This window comes from Hylobates moloch, unplaced genomic scaffold (assembly GCF_009828535.3).
Source record: "Hylobates moloch isolate HMO894 unplaced genomic scaffold, HMol_V3 SCAFFOLD_15, whole genome shotgun sequence".
NCBI lineage: Eukaryota > Metazoa > Chordata > Mammalia > Primates > Hylobatidae > Hylobates > Hylobates moloch.
In genome coordinates, this window is record NW_026652290.1 from 4,385,567 (window position 1) to 4,413,469 (window position 27,903).

At 43.2% G+C, this 27,903-nt stretch overlaps 1 protein-coding gene across 13 annotated transcripts in view; it reads left to right on the forward strand.

Moving 5' to 3' along the window:
- Positions 1-27,903, forward strand: part of TNRC6C (trinucleotide repeat containing adaptor 6C) — a 145,037-nt gene that overhangs the window by 105,808 nt on the left and 11,326 nt on the right. For 9 of the 13 annotated variants that reach the window (XM_032178200.2, XM_058428987.1, XM_058428985.1 and 6 more), the window contains 12 exons: positions 471-637; positions 3,805-3,885; positions 5,750-5,807; positions 7,846-7,988; positions 9,829-10,002; positions 12,078-12,224; positions 16,021-16,140; positions 19,503-19,586; positions 19,852-20,092; positions 24,439-24,606; positions 25,939-26,130; positions 26,626-26,769. In XM_032178200.2, coding sequence (XP_032034091.1) covers positions 471-637; positions 3,805-3,885; positions 5,750-5,807; positions 7,846-7,988; positions 9,829-10,002; positions 12,078-12,224; positions 16,021-16,140; positions 19,503-19,586; positions 19,852-20,092; positions 24,439-24,606; positions 25,939-26,130; positions 26,626-26,769 — 1,719 coding nt within the window. The remainder of the gene's footprint in view (positions 1-470; positions 638-3,804; positions 3,886-5,749; positions 5,808-7,845; positions 7,989-9,828; positions 10,003-12,077; positions 12,225-16,020; positions 16,141-19,502; positions 19,587-19,851; positions 20,093-24,438; positions 24,607-25,938; positions 26,131-26,625; positions 26,770-27,903) is intronic. The other 4 variants (XM_032178202.2, XM_032178204.2, XM_032178206.2 and 1 more) reach the window with 2 other exon arrangements.

Below are 27,903 nucleotides of genomic sequence, written 5' to 3' on the forward strand. Positions count from 1 at the left end.
GCTGTGATTGCGCTACTGTACTCTAATCCAGGCAACAGAGCAAGACCCTGTTTCAAAAAAAAAGAAAAAAAGCATACAAATTTTAAAAACCACACAGGACAATGAAATGTTTTAGGAATCTACATTTCTGTAGCCTTTTCATACCATGTAGAGATTGCCACCTTCCCTGGAGGCCCCAGGATTTGTTCTTAGCATGTTTATGTTTCAGAATGATCTGTAGTTGGTTAAGGAAGTTTAGAACAGCACAGAGTACAAATAGCTGATGTTTGAAGGAAAAATTATGTATATATACATGTTTATTTACATATGTAGCAGGAGAAATTCAATTCTGAGATCTGGGAGAAATGAAGGCATAAAAAGGTAGATTACAATGCATCATTTGGCCCACGACCCCTAAATTATGTTACAGTGGAAGCATTGTCTGCGTTAGGGACATGAATTTGATAAATTCATGTTTGCTCTATTTCTAGCTTCAAAATCTATGCAAGAAGGCTGGGGCAGTGGTGGGGATGAAATGAACCTCAGTACCAGCCAGTGGGAGGATGAAGAAGGGGACGTGTGGAATAATGCTGCTTCCCAAGAAAGCACCTCCTCCTGCAGCTCCTGGGGGAACGCCCCCAAAAAAGGACTTCAAAAGGTAAGTACAACACTCTTAACAACGGTATACCCTGAAAACCAAAGGTACTTCAAACACATTCAGTATCCATTTAATCAGACAAAAAGATAGACCTGAGGTTCTCAAAGTAGTCTTAGGACCCTTGGAGGTCCCAGAGACCCTTTCAGGGGAGTAAGCAAGGTCACAACTATTATCATGCCAGTACTAAGACTGTCTTTTTCATTTGAAGTCTCTCTCCAGTATAGGGTAGAGGTGTCCAGAGATCTTTATTGTAGCAGAGAATGTGCAGAAACAGACATGAAAATCCAGCCATTTCTCTTAAGCCAGACATAGAGATTTGCCAAAAGGCAAAACAATGCCACCCTTCTCATGAAAAATTAATTACTTTTTATTTTAAAATGTTAGGTTAATGTGTAATGACTTTATTATTTTTAAACAAAATTATATTTTTAAATTTTCTCAGTTTTAATTTCTAATACAGTAAATAGCAATAGACACAACTCATATAAACAGAAGTTCTTTGGGATCTTTAGTCTCTTAAGAGAGTATTATAGGGTCCTGAGACCAAAAAGTTTGAGACAGGTGGTTAAGAAGTCTTAAAACAGATGGGCAGGCCGGGCACAGTGGCTCACACCCGTAATCCCGGCACTTTGGGAGGCCAAAGTGGGTGGATCACTTGAGGTCAGGAGTTCGAGTCCAGCCTGGCCAACATGGTGAAACCCCATCTCTACTAAAAATACAAAAATTAGCTGGGTGTGGTGGTGGGCGCCTGTAATCCCAGCTACTCAGGAGGCTGAGGCAAGAGAATTGCTTAAACCTGGGAGGCAGAGGTTGCAGTTGCAGTGAGCCAAGATCACCTCACTGCACTCCAGCTTGGGCGACAGAGCGAGACTCCCTCTCAAAAAAAAAAAAAAAAAGACACAAATGGGCGGTCATCTAGAAAAAACTGAGATACACATCTCATATATACATGAGCTACATGAGACGTGTATCTCATTTTTTTCTAGATGACCGCCCCATTCAGTCCACATTCAGCATGACTGAATTTCAAGTAGGTCACAAATTCAAATATTAAAAATATGAAAATGTGAAAGACCATTAAAAACAATTTTGGAGTCAGAGAGGCCTAACTATGACCAAAATCTAAAAGCCATAAAGTAAAATGTCTTTTGTGTCAGTAGATAAATGTAAAAACTGTACATGACACAAAATACCATAATCGAAGTCAAAAGAAAAATAGCAAACTGGAAAAATATGTTTATAATTCATGGAGAGGGCCAATCCCCTGATACATAAAGTCCTAGAAACTGATGTAAAAAAAAAAAACCAGCAAGAAACCCAGTAGAAAAAGGAGCACAGAATGTGAAGAGTAGCTGGTCCACAGAGAAGGAGCACCAGTGGCTCCTAGACACGGACTCACAGGAAGGCAGTGCAGTTCCAGACAGCACTCAGAGATGCCTGCCATTTTTCATCTCTCAGACCCACAGAAAGCCAACATTTTGATTTTTTTTATTTAAAAAAAATTTTTTAGAGACAGAGTCGTGCTGTGTCACCTAGGCTGGAGTACAGCCTTGAAATCCTGGGTTCGAACTGTCCTCCTGCCTCAGCCTCCTGAGTAGCTGGGTCTACAGGTGCATACCACTCTGCCCAACTAATTGTATTTTTTATTTTTTCTGTAGAGACAGAGTCTCACTTTGTGGCATTTATACAGTTTTGTATTGCAGCATTTTTGTAGTAAAAAGATAAAAATAGTTTACATTGATGGAGTAACAATTATGTCACTTCTACATTGTACAAAACTAAAAGGAAATTCTATCTATGTATTGATATGAAAAGATCACTAAAGTACATTGTTAAATGAAAAGCAAGGTGCAGAAAAACACGTACAGCACACACCATATTTTATGGGGTAGGAGGAAGAAAACAAGTATGTGTGTGTGTATGTGAGTGTGTGTATGCATGCACACGTAGTGTATCAGCTTCTACAGAATGTTCTAAATTCTCTGGAAGGGCAATTAAGAAACTACTATGAGTAGTCTCCTCTCGGAGAGAACAGGAACTAAGCAAATGGGGTGGCATGAGATGAAAACTTTCTTTATACCTTGTTTGTACTTTCGAATCATGTGAATGTATTCATGTTCAAAAAAATGTAGTTTAAAAAAGCATTCAGTTAATAATCAGCAGAAACCAGAAACTAAAATCAGAGCTCTCCGCTCATGAGGAGTAGAAGTGATTACAGACATCAAAAAGAATCCTTTTTACAGTTGGGCTGGCAAATAATCCAGTTAATGATGGGACCAAAAATACCAAATTTGTAAATTAAAATCTTGACTAATCTGGCTCTGGCAGCGTAGTAATGATTAAAATAGCCCCAAAATAAGCTAGTTCCTTGAGGAAAGAAAGCCTGTTTGTTTATAGAGCTCCATGTGCTCCATGATATAGCTGTGGCAGACTCAACTGTGAAAAACACTATGAAGAATATTTTTAGAAGGGGATTTTTTTCATATTGTAATAATGCATCATTAGAACCTTTGCATTTATAGGCTGAGGGAAGTTATTGAGAAGCCTCCTGGCTCTTCTGTGGTGCCGTGCCCTCCCCCACCCCCACTGCTCTTTCTGTAGCTGACCTTTTTCCTCATCCTCTCCTTCACTGACGTTTTCCTCCTTATTCCTTTTCTCTACCCTATGAGCTATAAGTAACAAATAGTTAATAAAATTAGCAGGTCGTTTCATCCTTTCTTCTTGCTGCCTCTTTATTCATTGGAATAAACCCCCTCATTTTATCATTTTTCAGAATAAAGCTTAGAAAAGGGCAAAAACTGTATAATTTTGAGTAAACTTCACATAGGGCTTTGTTCAAGGGAGCACTTAGGATTATTGGATAGTAAAAGTAGTGTATATTTGTGATAAACTAAATTAATTATCTGGGAAAGAGAAATAATTATCTTGCTTTCTTTAAGTTCATAAATTGCACATATATACCAACCTGCAAATGTACCTTGATGCTTTCCATAGCAGTAGCCACGAAATACTGTTAGGGAGTTTCTGGAATATAGCATTATTCAACGTTAATACAAAAAGATCCTGTGACTTTTAAATGACCCTGAATTTAGGCTGTCTCCCATTTCTGGAAGAAATGCATTAAAATGTAGCTCATGGACTTCCCCCTTTCCCACACTTTGTTCCAGGGCATGAAGACGTCTGGCAAGCAGGATGAGGCCTGGATCATGAGCCGGCTGATCAAACAACTCACAGACATGGGCTTCCCGGTAACTAGCGTCGTATTTTACTGCTATCCACCATGCTTCCCGAAATGAAATGCCCTCATTGTTTCCTCTCCATGTTTGTTACATGTGTCAGAAGGCACCAAGATTATTTGAGGAATGAGATATTGACCTCATCTAACTCTTAAATCTCCCTTTTACCTGGGTAGTTTGGGTTAGAGATCATTGCTTTGAACTACAGCAAAGACCCCCATAATTTCTATCAAAAAGGGTGTGAGAGCCTTTTCCTAGAATAGAAAATGCTTTTTTTTTTTGGAGACAGGGTCTTGCTCTGGCACCTAGGCTGGAGTGCAGTGGTGCGATCAAGCAAGTCCTCCTGTCTCAGCCTCCCGAGTAGCTGGGACTACAGGCGTGAGCCACCATGCTTGGATAATTTTTGTATTTTTGGTAGAGACGAGGCTTTACTGTGTGGGCCAGGCTGGTCTCGAACTCCTGGGCTCAAGCAATCTGCCCGCCTCGGCCTCCCAAAGTGCTGGGATTATAGGCATGAGTCACTATGCCCAGCCAGAAAATGCTGTGTGATTTTTAATTTTCATTGGTTTATACAGTTTTATGTTTACTTTTAATTTATAATTAAATGTGAATTTCATTAGTGTATAGAGTATATTGACAGAGATCACAAAAGAAAACTTGATGTAAAGTACTAAGGTTTCATATCCAGAAAAAGTATACTAACCAGACCTACTTAGTTCCTAAGTTTCCAGTCATATGTAGGGAGAATTCATATTGTAGGGCGTTCCCCTGAAAATACCACAGTCTGTTCAATTCCTGAGATTGGATGGCAGTTCACATGACAAGGGATATTGCCCATATTAGCTGTGTATTCCCTTCATATGCCTTCTTTCAAAATCCTTATTCAAATTAGTGTTTATCTTTCAATTACCGTAGATGCTTCTAAAAGAATGAGTCCTGAATGGCCTCCATGTATCAGAGGAACCCCATCGTTCACACCGGGCACAGGCCCTCTGCATTGGGCAGGGCACTGTGTTGGTGGCCCAGGCTCTGCCTGTGTGAGTGGGCAAGAGAGGTTGACGGTGGCCTCACCATGTCCTGATTTATACTGTCTCAGTTACCATGGCACCCTAGTGGCTTCAATCATCCCCTGAGATTACTGTGTTCCAGTCATAAATTATCAAAATGAATCTACTTGTTTTGTTTTTCTGTTTCTTAGAGAAAAGTTGTTGATGATGGAGCCTAGAGTTGATGAAGCGAAAAATGCAGCTCTGTACTCCGACAGTGACTGACATAGTTGCTGGGACTAGAGAGAGGCATGGAGATGGGCCTCACTGGGACGGGAATCCTGTCCTAGGAGAGCATCCTGTCCTCTTGGCAGGTGTCCTTGTCTGTGGCCCTGCTGTCTTGGCATAGATTGCATCTTTATGGAATCAGTGCTACTCACTGTTGTACGGAATGATTTTAGGACCAGACACGGTGGCTCACACCTGTAATCCCAACACTTTGGGAGCCCGAGGCAGGAGAACCACTTGAGCCCAGGAGTTTGAGACCAGCCAGGGCAACATGGAGAGAACCTGTCTCTACAAAAATAATACTAATAGTTACATTTTTAAAAAAATGAAAATGATTTTAGGAGTACTTACAAGGTTTTACTGTCACTGCATTTTTGTTTCCAAAGTGTTAAATACAAGGGCTTTACTTTGAAAATCAAGTCAATACATTTTATTACAAGTATTTTTAATTCAAAAGACATTGTCTCTAACCTCAACAGTGAAGAAATGTATTTCCAGTTCCAAAACCTAATAACTATGTCTTTAAGTTGATAGTGATTAAACTGTAAGCTTTCCTTTTGTTAATTAATGTGCACTAATGGAAACTCTGTTTTCCTACACAGAGAGAGCCAGCTGAGGAGGCCTTGAAGAGTAACAATATGAATCTTGATCAGGCCATGAGTAAGTCATACAACATCCTTTTTAAAAAGGTACCCAGCTGTGAAGTTTTACTTTGCAGAAGCATTTGATTGTAGTCATGGTTTAATGGTTAATATGTCCTGGGTAGACAGGACCAGGCCACAGTGAAGGGGCAACCTCACAACAAGCTGGAACCACAGAGGGAGGCTCTTGGGACTAGCGGACTTTGGAGCTGAATCGCCAACGCCATATTTGAAGCATGTTGGCTTTTCTCATATCTTCCCATATGTTTTGAGGGAAGGTAATAATGACACTCTGAGAGACACTGGAACCACACACTAGACTTCAATGGACACTGAGTGCGTTCCTCATGCCTTGTCCCAGAATGGACTTGCCTAGGGGCCAGCAGAAGCGTCGCCTTGCTGGCTGAGCACCAACGGTTGTTGAGAAATAAGGTTTTCTGTCAAGGAACAAGCAACCCTAGTTCTGGAGCTGCTTTAATAATAATGTTAAATATTTACATTTAAATATAGTCGATTCTTATTTTCTTGGTAGTTATGTTCTGTAAAGTCACCACAAACACTGAATTAACAAATACTGAACCAGTGCTCCTAGGAGACATACAGGGTTGGGTTCCTATGAGCCTCTGCTCACAACATTTTTGTCAACCAGTCAATATATAACCTTGTTTTATATGTTTTTCTGTTTCAAGACACCTTATTTAATATTGATACATTAGCCAAGAAGGGTGTAACATTTTTCTGACCCTGGATAATGTGACCATAAGTTTATTTGGCTTTCAGACTCATAACAATGCCGTGCACTACACTTCCTAGTCATCATCTCATGAATCCACAAATTTAGCCTCTTTTCCATAGCTCTATCACATGCCCAGATGTTATTTGAGTACTTTCTGAGCAGCCGCACATACAGGTCAGTGAATTTTTTCAGATGTACCATATCATTGATTCATGATCATTGAACTCAGGGCCAACAGTGCTTTAATTCATGCCTACATGAAGCTTACTTGACACACATATTTCCTCCGTTAAGGCGCTTTACTGCCTTCTTGAGCTTAAGAACACGAGACAACACCTCAGCACCACACAGGGGGACCATTTTAAACACCAGAATCACTACAGAAAGCACAGAAATACGAAAAGCCTGGCAGTAAATGGACCACAAAAAGGACACTTCTTTACAACCTGATATCTGAGGCTCAACCTGAACTGGGAACTTGGGCAACTCACATTTTTTTGCCAATCTGCACATGTCCACAAATAACCACAAAAGTGCCACAGTTACCGATTTGGGGGTTACAAATTTTAGCAAGTAGGCCAGTTTTACGTGTACAGAATTCATGAATAATGAGGATAGACTGCAGACTGTCTAATCGTGCACGTGCGACAACGTGTGGTGCAAACTGCCAGGGCGGGACAGAGCAGCGTGTGCTGCGAGAGGTGAATTCTAACTGTGGAGTAGGACAGAGTTAGGGTGGGCCAAACCCACTAGTCATTAAGTCAACAGAGCCGTGAGAACAGAAACAGTGTCTGTTTTGCACAGTATTGTATCCCCCACATCTGGAAGAATCCTTGCAGATACAGGACTCGGTGAATGGAGAGGCATGGCCATGAAGTAGGAGAGGATCTTTTGCAAACAGAATAATCGGAAAGGCCCCTGCCAGAAAGCAACCGTTGAGCCCACCCAAAATGAGGAAGCAAGCCTTGTTGAAAACTAGGGGAGGGGGTGCATCCCAGGGGAGAGGACATGCTGAGCCCCTGAGGGCCAGCAGTGGCTGGTGTGGCTGCTGCGGAGAGGGCAGAGGGCGGCAGGGCCAGACCAGACTGCAGGAGCCACGGAAGGATGCATGGGGCCAACCCCCATCCCCTCGCCGTGAATCCTTGGCAGCCCCTTGTCGGGCTCAGCCCTAGCAAAGCAAGGGCTCTCTCTGCCCCTGGCTTCCCTGTGTTTGAAGGGATGGAGGGTCTTCATCCCTCCTTGAGGCCTTAGCTGGTGCCTGTCTTGTGCTCAGCACTCACTTGTTTTGTTTACAGCGTTGTTTCTGTTTGTTGTGCTCCAGGCGCTCTGCTGGAAAAGAAGGTGGACGTGGACAAGCGTGGGCTGGGAGTGACCGACCATAATGGAATGGCCGCCAAGCCCCTCGGCTGCCGCCCGCCAATCTCCAAAGAGTCTTCCGTGGACCGCCCCACCTTTCTTGACAAGGTATGAATATAGGTGGTTTATTGTTTTTGCTTTTTTAACAAGAGGAGTTTTTCATTTCAACTGTGTCCCTAATACAAGCCAGATTAAAAACTTGCTGGACTATAATACTTAAGTGACTTTTATCCGTTTTTTTCTAACATTATGAACAGTTAACTCAAAGAAGGGAATGTCGTATTTCATAAGATGTTACTGAGAACGAAAAAGACTGGGATTGAAAACTGATTTTCATTTTTATTGTGTGAAATTGGCTGGTTATCTGCTTCAGTTTGTCCAATGGGCAAGGGTCATCAAATTTCCATCTTACTATCTCATTTTAAAAACACAGATCTTCCCTTTGGAAATTATGTGTTAGATGTTTATCCTCAGGAAAAGGGATTGGAAGTGGTGGGGCTCGGGCACCTAGCTCTGGCTGGCCCTTGTCAGTTGGCCACATGAGTGACCACAGCTGGCATCTGTGGAAAACTCCCTGAATGTTTAGCCAGTCCGGTCACAGCTCAGTCCCCAGTGTTGTCACGTAATGATGTCCCCACTCCAGATTGGTGTGACTACAAAGCGGAGAAAAGCATTGCACTAAATTCAATGCAAATGTTGAGCCTTGAAAATAAAATTGAAGTAAGGAAGGACACATTAGAAAAAAAAAATCAACAATGAAAGGAGGCTGGGTGTGGTGGCTCACTCCTGTAATCCCAGCACTTTGGGAGGCTGAGGTGGGTGGATCACCTGAGGTCAGGAGTTCGAGACCAGCCTGGCCAACATGGTGAAACCCCATCTCTACTAAAAATACAAAAATTAGTGACCATGGTGGCACACACCTGTAGTCTCAGCTACTGGGGAGGCTGAGGCAGGAGAATTGCTTGAACCCGGGAGGCAGAGGTTGCAGTAAGCTGAGATCGTGCCATTGCACTCCAGCCTGGATGAGAGAGCAATACTCTGTCTCAAAAAAAAAAAAAAAAAAAGAGAAAAAGAAAAAAACAATGAAAAGAAAGGCTCACAAGCAAAGAATATCAGAGATGGGACTTGATCTGATTCTCAGAGTCCTCCAGCACATGATCTGCCTCAGCTGCAGCTGTGGGGTAGCCCAGAGTGAGGCTCACGTCCTCGTCCTGCCCCTCACCAGTGGGGACTGAGTTCAAACTCAGGATGCCCAGTGAAATTGAAATTACAGATAAATAATTTTTGAAATCATACTAAAAAATTATTGTTAACTGAAATTCCAATGTAACTCAGCATCTTATGTTTTTATTTGCTAGATCTGGCAACCCTAAATTGGGACCCTGACATTTAAAATATGGAATAACGCACAGGCTCGTTGTGATGTTAGACGACATAAATTTGCAAAAGACCTGGCACATAGCATGACCTCAATAGATGTTAAAAAAAAAAATAAGGTTCTGTTTTTTATTAGTTTTATAACTCACCCTCTTCTTAGATACACCCTATGAAACTGCTGTGTTTGTAGGTCAAAAACAAATGTCATGGAATTCAACCCAATGTATACCTAGAGCTTTGGTAATAACTTCTCAAAAAGAATCTGTTTATTTGAAAATGGTTGTAAAGTGCTTGTTGCCGGTGACTCCATCCTTCCTCCTTGCTCCTACCTGAGGCAGGACCAGTAGTTAGGAGAATAGTAGCAGCTAATATATGTGTTTGTAAAATACTTCTAAACTGAAAACAGCATCTTAATCCTATTTCTTTTTCTTTTTCCCCTCTTCCTTTTGCACATGTTCTCCATTCCCTTGTCCACACTTTTTTGATCTGTTAATTATTTATCCATCCATGCCTCCTCTGTTTCCTTGGGAAACTGTTTGGTGCTTTGTCTGCTGATGGACACTGCACACAGCTCACCCTTTCTTTCTCCAATCAGGATGGCGGCCTCGTGGAAGAGCCCACGCCTTCACCGTTCTTGCCTTCCCCAAGCCTGAAGCTCCCCCTTTCACACAGTGCACTCCCCAGTCAGGCCCTGGGTGGGATTGCCTCCGGGCTGGGCATGCAAAACTTGAATTCTTCTAGACAGGTAAGGCTGTTGGGAGAGAGCAAAACGTGGCCTTTGTTTTACCTGCCTTCTAAAAAATGTGTTTGAGACATAAACTTTCTTATTTATAGTTAATACCTCTATTTTTAAATATGACTGGAAAAGTAGTTGAAATACTACCAGGATTTCCCCTTCAGGTGATTTACTGGAGTCAAGAGTTGAAGTAGGAAATGCTTTCGTTATATTTATTCTTACACTTAACTAAAACATGTTTGAGCTCTCAGCACCCTTGGTGCTAACTTGGGACTGGCTAAAGTGATGATGTGTTGCACAGTGGTCTTCGGCTGCTGGATCCATCCAGAGGTCCAGGTAGTGCCCAGCCTCTTTCCTCCTGGCAACCAAAACGACGTTACATCTGTTGATCTGCGAGAAAGCACCACGTTCTCCCCCTTTTTCCCAGAAATAAAGATGACATCTCTTGCAAGGTGGTTCTCAGGAGTCACGCTGGCCTTTTTTTCCAGGCTTCAAAAGTCTTTGGGTACAGGTGGAGATCACCTTTCTAAATCAGTTACTAAAGGAAGGACCTGAGTGTGTTGTTTGCCACTTCATCTCACTTTTCTCATATAGACTCTTAACATGAAATGTTGTACCAAAAAACTTATCATCCTTTCCCATCCCTAGGATATCCCTTCTCTGATTTTCTTAGGGATGAGGTTGACACACACACACACCGCTTGGAGACACGTCTCTAAGTAGACACTGTGAGGTGTGGGTGGCCAGACAGCCTCGGTGTGCGCATTGTCCCAGTGTTGTTACCAGTAGTGCCCCTTCCACTCACCAGCACCCAACTGTGTGATCCTGGCGATCTAACATTGCCCCCCTGGTGGTGGTGCAGTTTTCCGTTGTTCTGCCAGCTTCAAGTCAGCAGCCCAGCTAGGGTGTGCACTGGGGTTGGGTTCACAGCTGTTAGGTTCGCAGAAGGGGTTCTCTCCCAGTGCCTCTCAGGCGGCTGTTCCCAAGTGAAGCTGTGCAATACCTTACCTCACCTATTTGTCAGGTAACTCATTACACAAGAGTGAAAACTACAGCTACAATATCTTTATCACAGTTAACACAAAATTAACTACCTGAATTTGTCAGTTCATTCCATTTCAAGGTTTGTTGAAATAATAACTATATTTCCTGTTTGAAATGTTGCTATCCTCTCAGATTAGTAATCCCCACACATTATTACCCTTTAATTTTTATCACATCCTTTCGGAAATGTATATTTTTCAAATAACCATATTCATGTTGCTATCGTGTGTGAAACATTATATGCTGGTAGTTTCTTTGAATGGAGTAGCCTTCTTGTTGTATAAACAACACTCATTTAAAATTCACTTGGGGCCGAACAAGGTGGCTCACGCCTGTAATCCTAGCACTTTGGGAGGCTGAGGTGAGTGGATCCCCTGAGGTCAGGAGTTCGAGACCAGCCTGGACAACATAGCAAAACCCCGTCTCTACTAAAAATACAAAAATTTGGGCCAGGCATGGTGGCTCACGCCTGTATTCCCAGCACTTTGGGAGGCCGAGGTGGGTGGATCACGAGGTCAGGAGTTCAAGACCAGCCTGGCCAACATGGTGAAACCCCGTCTCTACTAAAAATACAAAAAATTTAGCCAGGTGTGGTGGCAGACGACTGTAATCCCAGCTCGTCGGGAGGCTGAGGCAGAGAATTGCTTGAACCCGGGGGCAGAGGTTGCAGTGGGCCGAGATTGCACCACTGCATTCCAGCCTGGGTGACAGAGCAAAACTCCATCTAAAAAAAAAAAAAAGCCAGGCATAGTGGCAGGCATCTGTAATCCCAGCTACTCGGGTACTCAGGAGGCTGAGGCAGGAGAATCACTTGGACCCAGGAGGCAGAGGCTACAGCGAGCCAAGATCACGCTACTGCACTCCAGTCTGGGTGACAGAGCAAGACCCTCTCTCAAAAAAATTCTCTTGGGTACAAGTTGACAGTGGTAGGAAGTAGAAACAATTTTGCATTCACTTAAAATAGATCATTTCACCCTACCTCCAAACAATGTTACTCTAATGCCTGCGTTGGTAACGTGTCCAATTCTGTCCCTGTGCAGATACCGAGTGGCAATCTGGGTATGTTTGGCAATAGTGGAGCAGCACAAGCCAGGACCATGCAGCAGCCGCCACAGCCACCAGTGCAGCCTCTTAACTCTTCCCAGCCCAGTCTCCGTGCTCAAGTGCCTCAGTTTCTATCCCCTCAGGTCAGACCCACATCCAAGCAGGACTGAGCAACAGGATGTAGATGCCGGTGTTTTGTGGGGTCCTGTGTTACCTGGAAGTCACTATTTTAAACTGAGAGCTGAGTTAATCCATGTTTAAGAGAAGGCCTTCTGGTTTTTAACCTATAAATTAATTTTAGACTATAAAGTAGTAAATGGATTCTCCTGACCCAGGAGACATTTTCAGAGCTTGCTCCTTGGAATGCCTCAGCCACCCAAACTAGCATTTGGCATCGTACTGGTCAGAAGCAATATTGAGGGGGAAGGACCTGCCCAACACACTCCCATTGATGTGCTTTTGTCCCAGTCTTTCTCGAGAAAATTATTCAGGTGAACTGAGTGAACTGTCCTAGACTGGTGGGAGAGGAAAGTGACACGCTGTAGTATTGCTGAGGATGTAAAAGAAACCCTTAGAAGCAGCCAAGGAGCCGGGCACAGTGGCTCACGCCTGTAATCCCAGCACTTTGGGAGGCTGAGGCGGGCAGATCACAAGGTCAGCAGATCAAGACCATCCTGGCTAACATGGTGAAACCCCATCTCTACTAAAAATACAAAAAATTAGCTGGGTGAGGTGGCGGGCGCCTGTAGTCCCAGCTACTCGGGAGGCTGAGGCAGGAGAATGGCGTGAACCCCGGGGGGCGGAGCCTGCAGTGAGCCGAGATCACGCCACTGCGCTCCAACCTGGGCGACAGTGAGACTCTGTCTCAGAAAAAAAAAAAGCAGCCAAGGACTGAATCATGCTTTAATGAGAAACTAAATGTGATCTTATATAATAGTGTGTATATTACAGATTTTCAGTTATGTTTAATATTCAGCATTAGATCATTTTTGCCAATAGAGTTCGGTTTTTTTTCTTTCTTTCATCCCTTTTCAGGAGTGAACCATAGAGATTGTTAAGAAAAATGGTTGCCGGGTGCGGCGGCTCACGCCTGTAATCCCAGCACTTTGGGAGGCTGAGGTGGGTGGATCACCTGAGGTCAGGAGTTCGAGATCAGCCTGGCCAACATGGTGAAACCCCATCTCTACTAAAAATGCAAAATTAGCCAGGTGTGGTGGCACATGCCTGCGATTCCAGCTACTTGGGAGGCTGAGGCAGGAGAATCGCTTGACCCCGGGAGGTGGAGATTGCAGTGAGCCAAGATCACGCCATTGCACTCCAGCCTGGGCAACAAGAGCGGAAACTCCTTCTGAAAAAAAGAAAGGAAAAAAGGTCAAATCGAATTAAGGAAAAGGATATTGCTGTTTTTCATGGCTCTGAGGCCTAATATATATCAATTGTTCTTGTTAATATTGTTTATTTTTAGCACATTTTACAATTTTAGGCTTTGGACCAAGTTTTTAATTACAGTGTTAGTTCTTACCCCTTATAAGGTATTTGATAATCAATGGTATTGATAACATTTTTGCTGCGTGGGGTAACTCAGGACTCTAGTTGATATGTAATTCTGGTGTGAAGGTTGGCTAGAGCCCTGCCCTGAGAGAGCAGCAGCATCTTGAAGTACTTACCACATTCTGGCATTCTAGCAGAGAGGGAAAAAACTGCTTTCTTCCCCAAGAGACCTCTGACATCAAGAAGATATTTAAGATTTCTGAGGGATCTTATTTTCAACCTTTTCCAAAAGAGAACGTGTTAATTCATCAATTTTCTATTATTCATAAAATTTAATTTAAATGTGTTGAGTTTGTTGGAATGTGGTGTCTTAGTCCATTTGGGCTGCTGTAACAAAATACCTCAGACTGGGTCATTTACAACAGCATGAATGTATCGCTTGCAGTTCTGGAGGCTGAGAAGTCCAGGATCAAGGTGCCAGAAGATTCAGTGTCTGGTGAGGGCCTGTTTCTCATAGATGGCATCCTCATGTGGTGGAAGGGGCGAACAGTCTTCCTCAGGCCTCTGTCATTAGGGTGCTAATCCCATTCATGGGGGCTCCTGATCACCTCCCAAAGGCCCCAGCTCTTAATACCACCACAATTAGGGTTTAGGTTTCAACATAGGAATTCTGGGGGGACACAGACATTCAGACCATAGCATATGGGAAGGCAATGCTAGCATACGAAAAAGAGCAGGATGCTGGGGCACTGCACTGAGGGCAGTTCTCACTCTATAATTGTTCAAACCCAGGTTTGTGCACTGAGTTGAAAGTGCACAGTTATCAATATAACTAATACATGTAACTATTATCATGTAATAATAAGATAAAAGTTATTAGATAATAGTTAAATGTATTCATTACGATATAGGATAAGCCACTGTAACAAAGAGGCCTCAAAAAACAGTAGCTTAAACTAGGTAGACATTGATCTCTCTCAGGTTACAGTGCAGAAAGAAGCAGTGCAGGGATTGGGGGCAGCTCTGCCACAGCCACTTCCCAGGAACGGGAAAAGGCAGCACTACTGTGCAGGTGGCCTTGAAATTGCACACACCACTTCCAGTCACATCCCACTGCCAAAACCTAGGCCGCAGCTGCACCCAGTCTGAGAGGCAGTAGCAGAAGAAGCAGTTAGTCTTCCCCACACAAAGCAAACCAGCATGTCCCAAGTGGCAAGGCATCTGTGTGCCATCTCACTGTTTCTTCCATATCTCCCTGTTACCTGTAAGTACTGATAGGAAGGACAGAGAACCTTGGAAAGTTCATTTATAATTAAAATATTTGGAGGATGAGATCTCTGAAGACTTTCCTTCTTCCTTCCCTCCTTTCTTTTTCCTTTCTTTCTTATTCTTTACATGCTAACTACTAATGTTAAAATGTCCATACATTTTTTAATGGCCTTTGACATTTCACCCATGAGACAAATATAATTATTATTGCAGGATCTGGCCAGCAGCCCACAGTGCAACAGGGCTCTTTCTTTGTTCCCAGGCAGATCGGCAGGTCGAGAAATAAAAGACACACACGAGATAGTGAAAGCTGGGTCCAGGGTGGGTCACTGCCTTCTGATCCTGCGATGCCGCCAATGCACTGGATGTACCAGCATTTATTATTAAGTTTAGTGAGGGTGGGGGTAGGTTAGTGAGGGATTTAGGGTCATTTGATTATGAGGTGAGATGATCATATGGGGATGAAGTAATTCTTTAACATAACATCGGTATGCAGAAGTACAGTATGCAGAGACAAGAATTTACAATATAGTGTGTGCATCAGCAATTTCTAACAGAGCTTTAAAACAGAAACACAGTCTGTCCATAACCTATGTTTAGTAAGATACTAATCAGTAGTAATAATTGGAGCAAAAGCTGGTTGAAAACAATCAATAGAAACAGGACATGAAACTAGGTAACTATTTAGACCACAAATTCTCAGAAGGGAGTATGCCTTAACCCTAAAGAGACCTAGAAGAACCATGGCAAGATAAGGGCGTTTATAGCCCTGTCTTATCCATATGAACAGGCGCCCCTCATGCATCCGTTTATAGGCTCTCCCCAAGGGTCGCATTCCATTCCCAGAGCTATGAACATCTGCTTTTCTGGGATAGGAATCTTGGTGATGTGAAACCTCCCTGACTGCACGTCCGTTTATAGGCTCTCTGCAGGGGGAAGCACATCACGCGCTGTTGGCTCATTCTGGCAGCCCAACCTTGCATTGTCTTTACACAATCCTGCATGCAATTTTGTATTTACAATAATCAGGAGCATTTCATCTTTTATTCCATAGCAGTAGTTTCTGGGGGTCTCCCTACAAATTATCATTTAATCATTTTTGAATTTTGAAAAACTACATGGACAAGTAACGATTTTAACAGAGATACAACGGCTAATAGTATATTTTATGTTAAACAGGTTCAAGCACAGCTTTTGCAGTTTGCAGCAAAAAACATTGGTCTCAACCCTGCACTATTAACCTCGCCAATTAATCCTCAACATATGACGATGTTGAACCAGCTCTATCAGCTGCAGCTGGTGAGTGGATAGACCCATGCAAGTTAGAGTGCGCAGGCCGAGTGCTCTCCTGGTGCCCGTGCACGTGCACGGCACCTGCTGAGAGCAGCCGTTGTGATAATGTTTGTCTTCAGGTCAGGGATGTCATTGAGACTCTCATGAAGTATTTAAACTCTTCATGAGTTAGGAAGTTCTCATTCAAAGGTGTCCTACTAGGTTTTGTAAATGTTTTGGCCTTTTTGTTTTTGTTTAGAGGCAGCATCTCACTATGTTGCCAGGCTGGTCTGGAACTCCTGGACTCAAGGGATCCTCCCATCTCAGCCTCCTGAGTAGCTGAGACCACGGGTGTGCACCACTGCACATGGCTTGGCCTCTTTGTGTTCAGAAAATCTACCAGATTTTATAATTAGGCATGTCTTTTCATTTGAGCTCTCAGCCAGAGTTTCTGAAAACCACAGAACACAAAAAATCATTTGAGTGACTATTTTCTCAGTTATTCTAAGGATGGTCTACATAAATACTATTCTAGAAGCACAGGAGAAAAATTGCTTTAGTACATATAGTAGATGCCTTAGAGCATTAGAACTTAATTCTCTCTTGAAACCCCAGTCAAGAATGGCTGTTGTGACCTAATAATTCTTGAAAGTTTTATAACTTCACATAATCTTGATTTTTTTTTTTTAATTTTCAAACAGTCTTACTGATTTTACCATAAATTGCCATGTCATTGTATACCTAGATGCTTACTGAAATTATATACACTAAAAGACCCAGTGAATTATTTCATTCTTTAATGTGAGTATCTGATTTATTTAGCAATCTTAGCCAGCAACTTCATCACCTAGAAAATGATCAGGAATCGGCCGGGCACAGTGGCTCATGCCTGTAATCCCAGCATTTTGGGAGGCCCAGGCAGGTGGATCACCTGAGGTCAGGAGTTCGAGATTAGCCTGGCCAACATGGTGAAACCCCGTCTCTACTAAAAATACAAAAATTAGCCGGGCATGGTGGTGCATGTCTGCAATCCCAGCTACTCGGGAGGCTGAGGCAGGAGAATCGCTTGAACCTGGAAGGCGGAGGTTGCGGTGAGCCTCACACCATTGCACTCCAGCCTGGGCGACAGAGCAAGACTCCATCTCATCCAGCCTGGGCGACAGAGCAAGACTCCATCTCAAGAAAAAAAAAAAAAGAAAAAGAAAATGACCAGGAATCATGAAGGAGAAAAAAAAAAAAAAAGAATGGGAACTCCAAAAGACAGAACCATTGGCATAAAATCTTTGCTAATAAGAGAGTACTTAAGCCCTCAGTCTTTCCCCTTTGCTGTTTTGTAGACACATGTCCAACAAGTTTGAGGTCTGGCTTTTCTATAAGCAGCAGGGGAGGATAGAAGGAAGGAGGGAAGGACGTGTCCCAGAGACAGGTGCTATGTGTCCTCGCTTTAATGGAAAGCACAGAGCTCTAGACATGAGGTCAGGACCAAGGCTTGGCCCTCAGAGACTGTTTTTTCTTTTTCTTTTTTTTTTTTTCTTTTTTGGAGATGGAGTCTTGCTAGTCTTGCTGTGTCGCCCAGGCTGGAGTGCAGTGGTGCGATCATGGCTCACTGCAGCCTCCGCCTTGTGGATTCAAGCAATTCTCCTGTCTCAGCCTCCCGAGTAGCTGGGATTACAGGCACCCGCCATCACCCCCGGCTAATTTTTGTATTTTTAGTAGAGACGGGGTTTCACCATGTTGGTCAGGCTGGTCTCCAACTCCTGACCTCAGGTGATCCTCCTGCCTCAGCCTCCCAAAGTGCTGGGATTACAGGCGTGAGCCACTGCGCCTGGCCAGAGACTATTTTTCCGTCTATGAGAAGGGAGGCGATGCTGTAGTAAGGAATCACTGTGGGGAGGCAGTGCACGTGTGCAGTCCTATTGCTTTCAGTCCTGCCGGCTGGAGACCACTGACCTCCAAAGGAAAGGAGACAGCTCTGAAAACAGGCACTCATAGAAACAGCATGCAGGTTTAGAACTGTTACTGTAGAGGAAGATTGCTTTCTGCCACTTGATGATGCTGCAGGCATTGCTGCAGCCCTGACACAGAGCTGATTATCTTACTGATGTGCTAAAATCTTTTAGTTATACAGTAAGTTTTTATTGACCCCTATGGTGTGAAAGACATCAAGAAAATGTTGAATTACCAATAGGGTGTTCTAATTTTAAAACAATGTATTCTGTTCTTAAATTTTTTCCAGAAAAATTGGAAAAGTAAAGTTTCAGTGCTTCCATAAGGTTAAGTTTTAGGGCCTATAAGGATTCACTTAAGTGGGGTATTTTATTCCTCCATGATTACAGATTAAGGAGGCATTTCTAGTAGTATAATCTCCACCTTTATTTGGATTCTACTTTGATGAGTCTTGCCAAAAATGTCCGTAAAATTCATGTTGTAAGAAAAAAAATCATGATATTCAACCAACATTTCAAAACAGTCAAATGACCAAAGCTTCTATGTCAGTGTACTGAAGAATATCATCATAACTTTAACCAACTTTGTAGATGACAAGTTTATGTGACAGAAGTGCCCAAAAATCTGCATTTCAGGTTCTCTCTTAGCTTTCATTCCCATGATGTTATGGAGATAACCGCGTTGTTTAACACACATTATTCTTGAATGATTTGGGACAGTTACTGCCAGTGTTTTGCCACATTGTCTGGGCTGTACTGGACTTCAGTCTCCATCATTATAGAATAGGTTGTTTTTTTGTTTTTTAAGTTTCAGTTTGTATGAATCAAGCAGAAGAATTTTGATCTCTTCATTAAATGAAAAATATTTGCTGACCAACATCATCACCAACACTAAACGGGTATTGACTCTGTGGTTTTTTCTAATTCTGCGCACCAAAAAAGTGGATAAGACATTAATCTTTTAAAAGTGCTCTGTGCCTCCAGAATATGTGTCAGCCACGGCTGAGCGCGGTGGCTCATGCCTGTAATCCCAGCACTTTGGGAGGCCGAGGCGGGCAGATCACGAGGTCAGTAGTTTGAGACCAGCCTGGCCAACATAATGAAACCCCGTCTCTACTAAAAATACAAAAATTAGCCGGGCGTGGTGGCACGCGACTGTAGTCCCGGCTACTCGGGAGGCTGAGGCAGGAGGATCGCTTGAACCCGGGGGGCAGAGGTGGCAGTGAGCCGAGATCGCGCCCTTGCACTCCAGCCTGGGTGACAGAGCGAGACTCCATCTAAAAAAAAAAAAAAAAAAAAAAGAGTATGTGTCAGCCACAGTATGGGCCAAGAAGAGTGGCTAGGTTCTCTTTTTTTATTTTTTAACTAATGTCAGAAAGTTGAACCATTAGTTCAACTTATACTTAATTATTATACTATTTTAACTCTTTGTTCTGTCACCAGGCATACCAACGTTTACAAATCCAGCAGCAGATGATACAGGCCCAGCGTAATGTGTCCGGATCCATGAGACAACAGGAGCAGCAAGTAGGTGCTACCCAGATTGATTTTTGTCATGAGCTATAATGTTCCCTGATAGAAGAGACACTAATTGATGAACTATTAGATGATCGTTGATTTTTCTCTAGCCAAGCTTTCCTTTGAAAATTCCTGGGTTCAGCTAGGTTTGGGAGAAGGTTGGCCTAGCCGTAGTGGCCTCAGCATAAAGACAATGAAGAATGCACTTGGTCCCTAGACAAGCCATGAGTGTCCCTTCCCACCTGGTTAACGCACCTGTGTCTCTGCCTGCCAGGTTGCGCGCACAATCACTAATCTGCAGCAGCAGATCCAGCAGCACCAGCGCCAGCTGGCCCAGGCCCTGCTCGTGAAGCAGCCACCACCACCACCGCCCCCGCCGCACCTGTCTCTGCACCCCTCTGCAGGCAAATCGGCCATGGACAGCTTCCCCTCACACCCTCAGACTCCCGGCCTACCTGACCTGCAGACCAAAGAGCAGCAGTCTTCACCCAACACCTTTGCTCCTTACTCTCTCGGTGAGTGTCCCATGGTCTTCAACAGCCACATCAGGTAGAGAGGGTATCTGGAGTCCATATGTGGTAGCCAGGGCAGCATTTCAGTGGTTAGGAGGACTGGCCAGCGCTGAAACCATAGCCTGTTGGAAATGCAGCCCCAGACAAAATCAGAGAGCAGGTATCTTAAGGCTTTTTAATTTTAAAAACTTTTTTTAATTATTTTTTTGAGAGATGGGGGTCTCACCATGTTGCCCAGGCTGGTCTCGAACTCCTCGGCTCAAGCAGTCCTCCCACCTCAGCCTCCTAAAGTGCTGGGTTTACAGATGTGAGCCACCATGCCCAGCCTCAAGGATTTGTAATAAGGGAACAACACTAACCGCGTTCTATAGAGCAGGAGTTTTGCTGCCGCCGTAATACTCTCAGTATAAAACCTTTAAAGGTAGTATCAGCCAGAGCCCCCAAAATCTCATTTCCATTGTCAAATCTCCAAAGTTTGTTCTATTCCTGGTCTACTCTGAACTGTACTTTACCAGCCACTGTCCTCCAGCCTAAACCGCAGAGAAGACTCTATAATGGTTTGGTCAGTAAAAGTATTCAGATTTACATTAAAAGCACTTCTTAAAAAGCAGTGGTTGTTGATACAACTCATTTTGTATGAAATGTGATTTGTATAATCGACCAAATCAACATATATGTTGAAATCTAACTTGTAGAAGCACACTCAGCACTTGAAACCCGCAGGTCAGTATAAGACATGGTGCCAGGCCTCAAGGTCAGGCCAGCCAGGAGAGACACAGCTCACATACCTGAAGACACCAGAGGGTATAAATTAGTAAATTGATTCTGCATGGACTAATTTGCTGTAAGAATTCAGAAATTAGTGAAAGCACTTTAGGCTTGTCTGTTGATTGCTATTAGAGTCTGTAGATACAGGACAAAGGGTATCAGTAACTTGGAAAATACATCCGTAAAGGGGCAAAGGCCAGTTGAGTGGTAGTGAATTTGCTACCAGCAAATAATATTCATTTATCTAATTCTATTCAGTGTCTCTGAAAAGAGCAGTATATTGTAATCGTATGAACCCTTTTTACTTGACATATTATAAATGTAGTATATCTTTAATATGAGATTGAGAAATACTAGACTAGATGATCTCGTTCCTTAATTATTGTCTTATCCATTAGAACCCTTTGTGTCTAAGTAGTTAAGACCTGACTTAGGAATTAGACTCCCTAGGTTTGAGTCCCAACTCACCACCAACAGGCTCACTACTAACTTGGGCAACTTGCCTAGCTGCTGTTTGCTTCAATTTCTCAATTTCTTTATTTTTCTTTCTTTCTTTTTTTTTTGGTAGAGACAGGGTCTTTCTGTGTTGCCCAGGCAAGTCTCAAACTCCTGGCCTCAGGTGATCCTCCCTAAGTGTTAGGATTATAGGCCTGAGACACCATACCGAGCCATACCTTAATTTCTTCATCTGTAATGTGGAAATACTGAACTCCTAGGTTTGTTTTAAAGATTAAATGAGCTAATATGTAAAGTTCTTTTTTTTTTCTCTCTTTTTTTTTTGGCTGGAGTGCAGTGGCGTGATCATAGCTCATTGCAGCCTCAAACTCCTGGCCTCAAGTGATCATCCTGGTCTCAGCTTCCCAAAGTGCTGTGATTACAGGCATGAGCCATCACACCCGGCCTAGTACGTAAAGTTCTTAAATAGTGCCTAGCACATGGCAAACACTTTGTAAAATGTCACCTACTTATGTAAATGCTTTTGTTTGAGAAACAAATTTCATTTCACCTATTATCCTAAAATGCATTAGCTTCAGCTTTCTATTATTCACCTGTCTTCTTAACCTATATTTCGAGGATAAAGCACACTTATCATTACTTTTTTTTTTTTTTTTTTTTTTTTTTTGAGATGGAGTCTTGCTCTGTTGCCCAGGCTGGAGTGCAGTGGTGCAGTCTCGGCTCACTGCAACCTCCACCTTCTGGATTCAAGCTATTCTCCTGCCTCAGCCTCCCAAGTTGATGGGATTACAGGCATGCATCACCACACCTGGCTAATTTTTGTATCTTTAGTAGAGACTGGGTTTCACCATGTTGTCAAGGCTGGTCTCAAACTCCTGACCTCAAATGATCCACTCACCTAAGCCTCCCAAAGTGTTGGGATTACAGGCATGAGCCACTATGCCCGGCCACTTATCTTTACTCTTAAGGATTTTTTCTCTTGGTACAAGTTAAAGAATTCATGCAGTGAATCTTTGAAATTAGTTGAAAAATAATTTGGATAATATTTTATAATATTCACAGTAAAGTTATAAATGTATTAAAAACAAATAACTAATAAAGTATAGGAAACTTTGGTTGTAAAATTGCCTTTCTTGTTGGCTCTCAGCATTTTTCTGCAGCAGCACCTATGTTGAAGAGCCTATTAGACATTCAACAAACAATTCATGTAAAGAAACCAGCAGCCCATGGTCAGTAGTGGGGGCTACCAGCTACCTTCTTTCCCTCATGTTCAGCCTGTCCTTGTTACTCTCAGTCTTTTGCCACCTGGAGTTCGCCATCTAGATGGGAAGAGCAGGCATATAAACCGGAAAAAATAACCTTGATAGCAGTGTCACGTGATTCTTAAAGGGCTCTAGAGAAGGAAAAGTTCACTTTCACTTTGAGTGGTGAAAGAAAAATCAGAGAATAGGATTAAGCTTGAACCTCAAATGATTGGATAGGATTACAGTAAATAGGAAGCCTTTCCAAATAAAGGGGAAGCCTCACATAGCACAGAAGAAAGAGGCCTGGCCTGTTTCAGGGGCCCATTTTGCAAGGGCCAGGCCAGTCTAGCTGACTTTCCCAGAGGGGAAAGTTGGGAGAGTTGGGTTGGTGCCAAATTGTGGAATTTGGAGCATTCTGAAGGCCAGGTTGAAGCCCTGACATTGTTGCCACTTTACCTGACTAGATCTGTACAAGCTGAAATGAAGAGAACCCACACAGCAGAGATTGCAAGTAGGCAGCCCCGTGGCACTGATGGGCTTGCAAAGGCATTTTGTTAGGTCTGCGAAGTGTGTGTGTGCATGTGCATAGGCGTGTGTTAATGCCAACATTCAAAAACTGGAGAAAGTGGCTACTGGCTTCTCTTAAAAGTGGCTATAGTGGGTCTATGTACCATGTAGCAATAGGTGGTTGGCCCCAGTAGCACCTGTCTATTTAGACAAGACAGACAGTCTCTGGTTTGCCACAGTCCCCATGAAGCCCACTTCTTCATGTGCATGGCCCACTTGGCTCCTATGGGCATTTGAATTTGCAGCCTCTGAAATAAAGGTAAGAACCAGAATGTTCAGCACCTGGCTTAGTAGTAGAGGCTCACTGTGCTTATGTACCCTGTGGCGTAGTACATATAGTAAGGATCTATGGGGTATGTGTATGTGGTAATGGGAACTGCAGCTGGAAATACAAGGGAAGGGGTGCGCTTCTGCTGGTTATTCCCTTCCAAACAAGCAGTCTATCCTGCCCCAAACTGGTGCCCTCATCAGAAACTCTTTACTTCAACCTTTTTATCATTGTCCTCTTCATTATCTTTCTTTATTAACCTAGCTTAGTGCAGGTCCTGGACAGATAACCAGGTACCTGCTTTTAGCTATAAGAAATGAGCCCAGAAGCCTCAGCTCACCATCCCAGCTGGGGGCAGATGGCAGCACCCCCGGTGTCAAATAGTTCAGTTCCTTAAAAGTAGTTTGATATTTAATTCACAGACTCTTTCAGAGCAGACTTTTGTAAAGAAGACTCACTAAAGATAGAACTGAATTATCCTATCAGTCTGTTTCATAGGTGGTACTTTAGAGTTCTGGAAAAGTGTTTTTGACCCGATGAGTTTCCGTAACATATCCCAAAACAAAGAAAGATTTTCCTGATAGTTTGGACTTTTTCTGTTTTCCTGTGGACTCTGAGAAGCCTCAGGACCATGTTTATCCAGCACTGAAACAAGTAAAATGAAGAGAATTGTGGGCCTCACTTAATCAAAGACTATTCATATTTTCATCTTAATTTAGGAATAATATTCCTAGAAATACATGTTGTTATGACGATAAAAAGTATTTTTTCACCAGCACTAAAAGTTATAGTTAAAATGTTTTGTTGTATCCCAGCTACTTGGGAGGCTGAGGCAGGAGAATCGCTTGAACCTGGGAGGCGGAGGTTGCAATGAGCCAAGATCGTGCTGTTGCACTCCAGCCTGGGCAACAAGAGCAAGACTCCATCTCAAAAAAAAAAAAAAAAAAAATTACTGTAAGTGAAGACTGAAATAGCTTCTATAGGAGAGCTTTAGAATGAAGTCATTTAAAGGAGCAGGCGAATCCTAATCGCATCTCTCTCTTTAGCTGGACTGAACCCAAACATGAATGTCAACAGCATGGACATGACCAGTGGCTTGTCGGTGAAGGACCCATCCCAGTCCCAGTCACGCCTCCCCCAGTGGACGCACCCCAACTCCATGGATAACTTGCCCAGTGCCGCTTCCCCCCTGGAGCAGAACCCTAGCAAGCATGGTACGTCTGAGCTAGGATGCCTGTGGTGGGATCACTGCTGGCTTATTAATCGATCATCCTGTTGTATAGCGTGCCCATTCTATACTTTTCTAAGAATTGAGCACTGAAAGTTGGATTTAAAATAACCCATTCCATTATAGTGCATATAAGATCTCAGCTAGTCAGTGATCAGACTTCTTAAAACCCAACCATTAGATCTTAGCTACAAACTTAGAAATAATTTGAAAACCCCAGAACAACAAAGAATCTAGGTCATAGCCTGTGTACTTTTTTTATATGTCTATATTCATCAACAAAACTTGAGTCTGCTGAAATGTTTTCAATAAAATGGTAAAACATAAATAGAAAATCAAATATACAGTATGTATGGGAACTGCAGCTGTAAATACTAGGGTGCGTTTCTGTTGGTTATTCCCCTCCATCCAAGCAGTCTGTCTTACTCCAAACTGGCGTCCCCATCGAGAACTATTTACTGATGGACACACCAGTAAGGTGGAAGCAAAAATGATAACCATAGGAGGTAATCTCACTCTCAAGCATTAAATTTAGCTCTGAACTTCTTGGTAGAATAAACAGCAAAGGAAATTCAGTAGGTTACGTAGTTCTCTCTTGATACGAAGCATTCTAAAAAGAAAAAGGAAACTGTCTCACGGTTAACTTAGGGAAAATCATCACACACTGCTGGCACCTTTCTTAGCAGGAGGGCTCTGCTGCCTGTGGCTGGTTGATTTGGTTCTGTATGAATTTTTAACATCCACTGTGTTCTTCCATAGTGAAGGTTTCAGACTAAAAGGAGGGAAGAGAGAACAGCAAATTTGATAGCTAATCACAAAGACTCATAAGTTGTCCCCAAAAAGGTTTATTAAGGGCAGCTTCCCATGGTATGGATATGTATTTTATAAAGACTTCTTACTGGACAAACTGAAATTGTTCTTCAAGGGTTTCAATCTTTCAGGGCTGAAATTGTAGCTAACTGAAACAGTCACTGGCCAGGCATGGTGGCTTACACCTGTAGTCCCAGCTACTTGGGAGGCCAAGGTGGGAGGATCGCTTGAGCCCAGGAGGTTGAGGCTGCAGTGAGCCCTGATCACATCACTACACTCCAGCCTGGGCAACAGAGTGAGACGTTGTCTCAAAAAAATAAATAAATAGATAAAAAAGTCATTGATTCTTACAGAATCCTAGACAGACCAAGTCTTACAATTCATGTAACTGAATAGGGCAAGGCATTGGACCTAGAACAGAAGGTGCATAGGGAGGCTTAGGGTATCTTCTGGTGTCTCTCAAGTGGAAGGTATTCACTCGCTTCTTTGTTTCCTATTGTCCCCATAGGTGCTATCCCTGGAGGTCTAAGCATTGGGCCTCCAGGTAAGTCCTCCATTGATGACTCCTATGGCCGGTACGATTTAATCCAGAACAGTGAGTCACCAGCCAGTCCTCCTGTAGCTGTTCCCCATAGCTGGTCACGTGCCAAATCTGACAGTGATAAAATCTCAAATGGCTCTAGCATCAACTGGCCCCCAGGTAAGACCATGCAACACTTCTGTGCAACAGCAGCAGGTCAGAACGTGCTCCAAGCCTGCAGAGAGTGATTAGGCTGAGAGGACCCAGAATCTAAGCTAAAGATCTGGAAGCGTTAAGCCCAGAGCTTTGGCATTTTCCTTGGAAATCCATTTGTCAGATCAATTTTGGGTATGGTTAGCATCAGGCATTTTTCTGTAATCCCTTAGTTCAACATGAGGAGTGGAAGGGGTGGCAGGGAGGAAGCATACTGCGCACCATCCGGTAAAACTATTCCAACCCTATGTGAAAACTATCTTAATATGATAGCTATAATACCTGGTTCTAGTTTGTTCCAAAGGATTGATTGCTTTAATGAAAGAGAGTATAAAGTGTACCTCTAATTTAATTAGCAGATTATAAAAACTTCTACAAACAGGACAAAACATCTTTTAAAACGTCATGAATCAATGTGCAGGTGTTCTGATCTGTGGCTTCTCATTTTGGTTTCTTAAACAGAATTCCATCCGGGAGTTCCATGGAAAGGACTGCAGAATATTGACCCTGAGAATGACCCTGACGTCACTCCTGGCAGTGTCCCCACTGGGCCTACCATCAATACCACCATCCAGGATGTCAACCGCTACCTCCTCAAGAGTGGAGGTAAGGGTGCTGCTCTGCCTGCCTCTGCATGGATGGTCTCTCTAGACCCGTTTGGAGATATCAGGGGTGACAGGTTGGGCTGTAGGGCAGGGATGATACAAGGCACAGTTAGCGGGCACCTTTTCTAGTCACCTAAAGCAGCATGAAAAGACAGCAGGTAGTGCTTATGGGGAAATGGAAATCAATTTGAGTTTCTGCTGGATTATTTATTTATTTATTTATTTTTGAGATGAAGTCTCACTCTGTCGCCCAGGATGGAGTGCAGTGGCACAATCTCAGCTTTCTGCAATCTCCACCTCCTGGGTTCAAGCGACTCTCCTGCCTCAGCCTCCCAAGTAGCTGGAATTACAGGCATGTGTGCCACCATACCGGGCTAATTTTTGTATTTTTTAGTAGAGACAGGGTTTTGCCATGTTGGCCAGGCTGGTCTCGAACTCCTGACCTCAGGTGTCACCCATGCTGCTGGATTTATTGATAAGTAATGTCTTATCATAGAAGTGCCATCTCTGATAAAGTTTTATCACAGCATGCTATCTTGTGGAAGAAAGAGCTAGATTGCCATAGGTACACTAATAAGGCCACTTAGGTAGTTCCCAAAACATTGAATTTCCCACTTCAAATATGACCCATTGGAGCCATGTGTTTTGTGTTTGCTGCTTTTCTTTCTTTTTTTTTGAGACAGATTCTTGCTCTGTTGCCCAGGCTGGAGTATAGTGGCATGATCTTGGCTCACTGCAACCTCTGCCTCCCAGGCTCAAGTGATTCTCATGCCTCAGCCTCCCGATTAGCTGGGACTACAGGCGTGCACCACCACACCCAGCTAACTTTTTCTATTTTTAGTAGAGATGGGGTTTCACCATGTTGGCTAGGCTGATCTCGAACTCCTGACCTCAAGTGATCCGCCTGCGAAAGTGCTGGGATTACAGGCGTGAGCCAGTGTGCCTGCCTGCTTCTGTGGTTCTTTAAAGTGATAGGCTTCTAAGTGTGTCTGTGGTTTGGCTGGAAAGCCAACATGAGTACAGATTGCCCTTTCTGTTTAATGCTGTGTATTCCTTGGGGTTACACAGCTGGTTTTTGGATGCAGCTGCTTTTCGGAGCAGGGGTGTTATGGGTGTCCCTGCTGTCAGACACAGC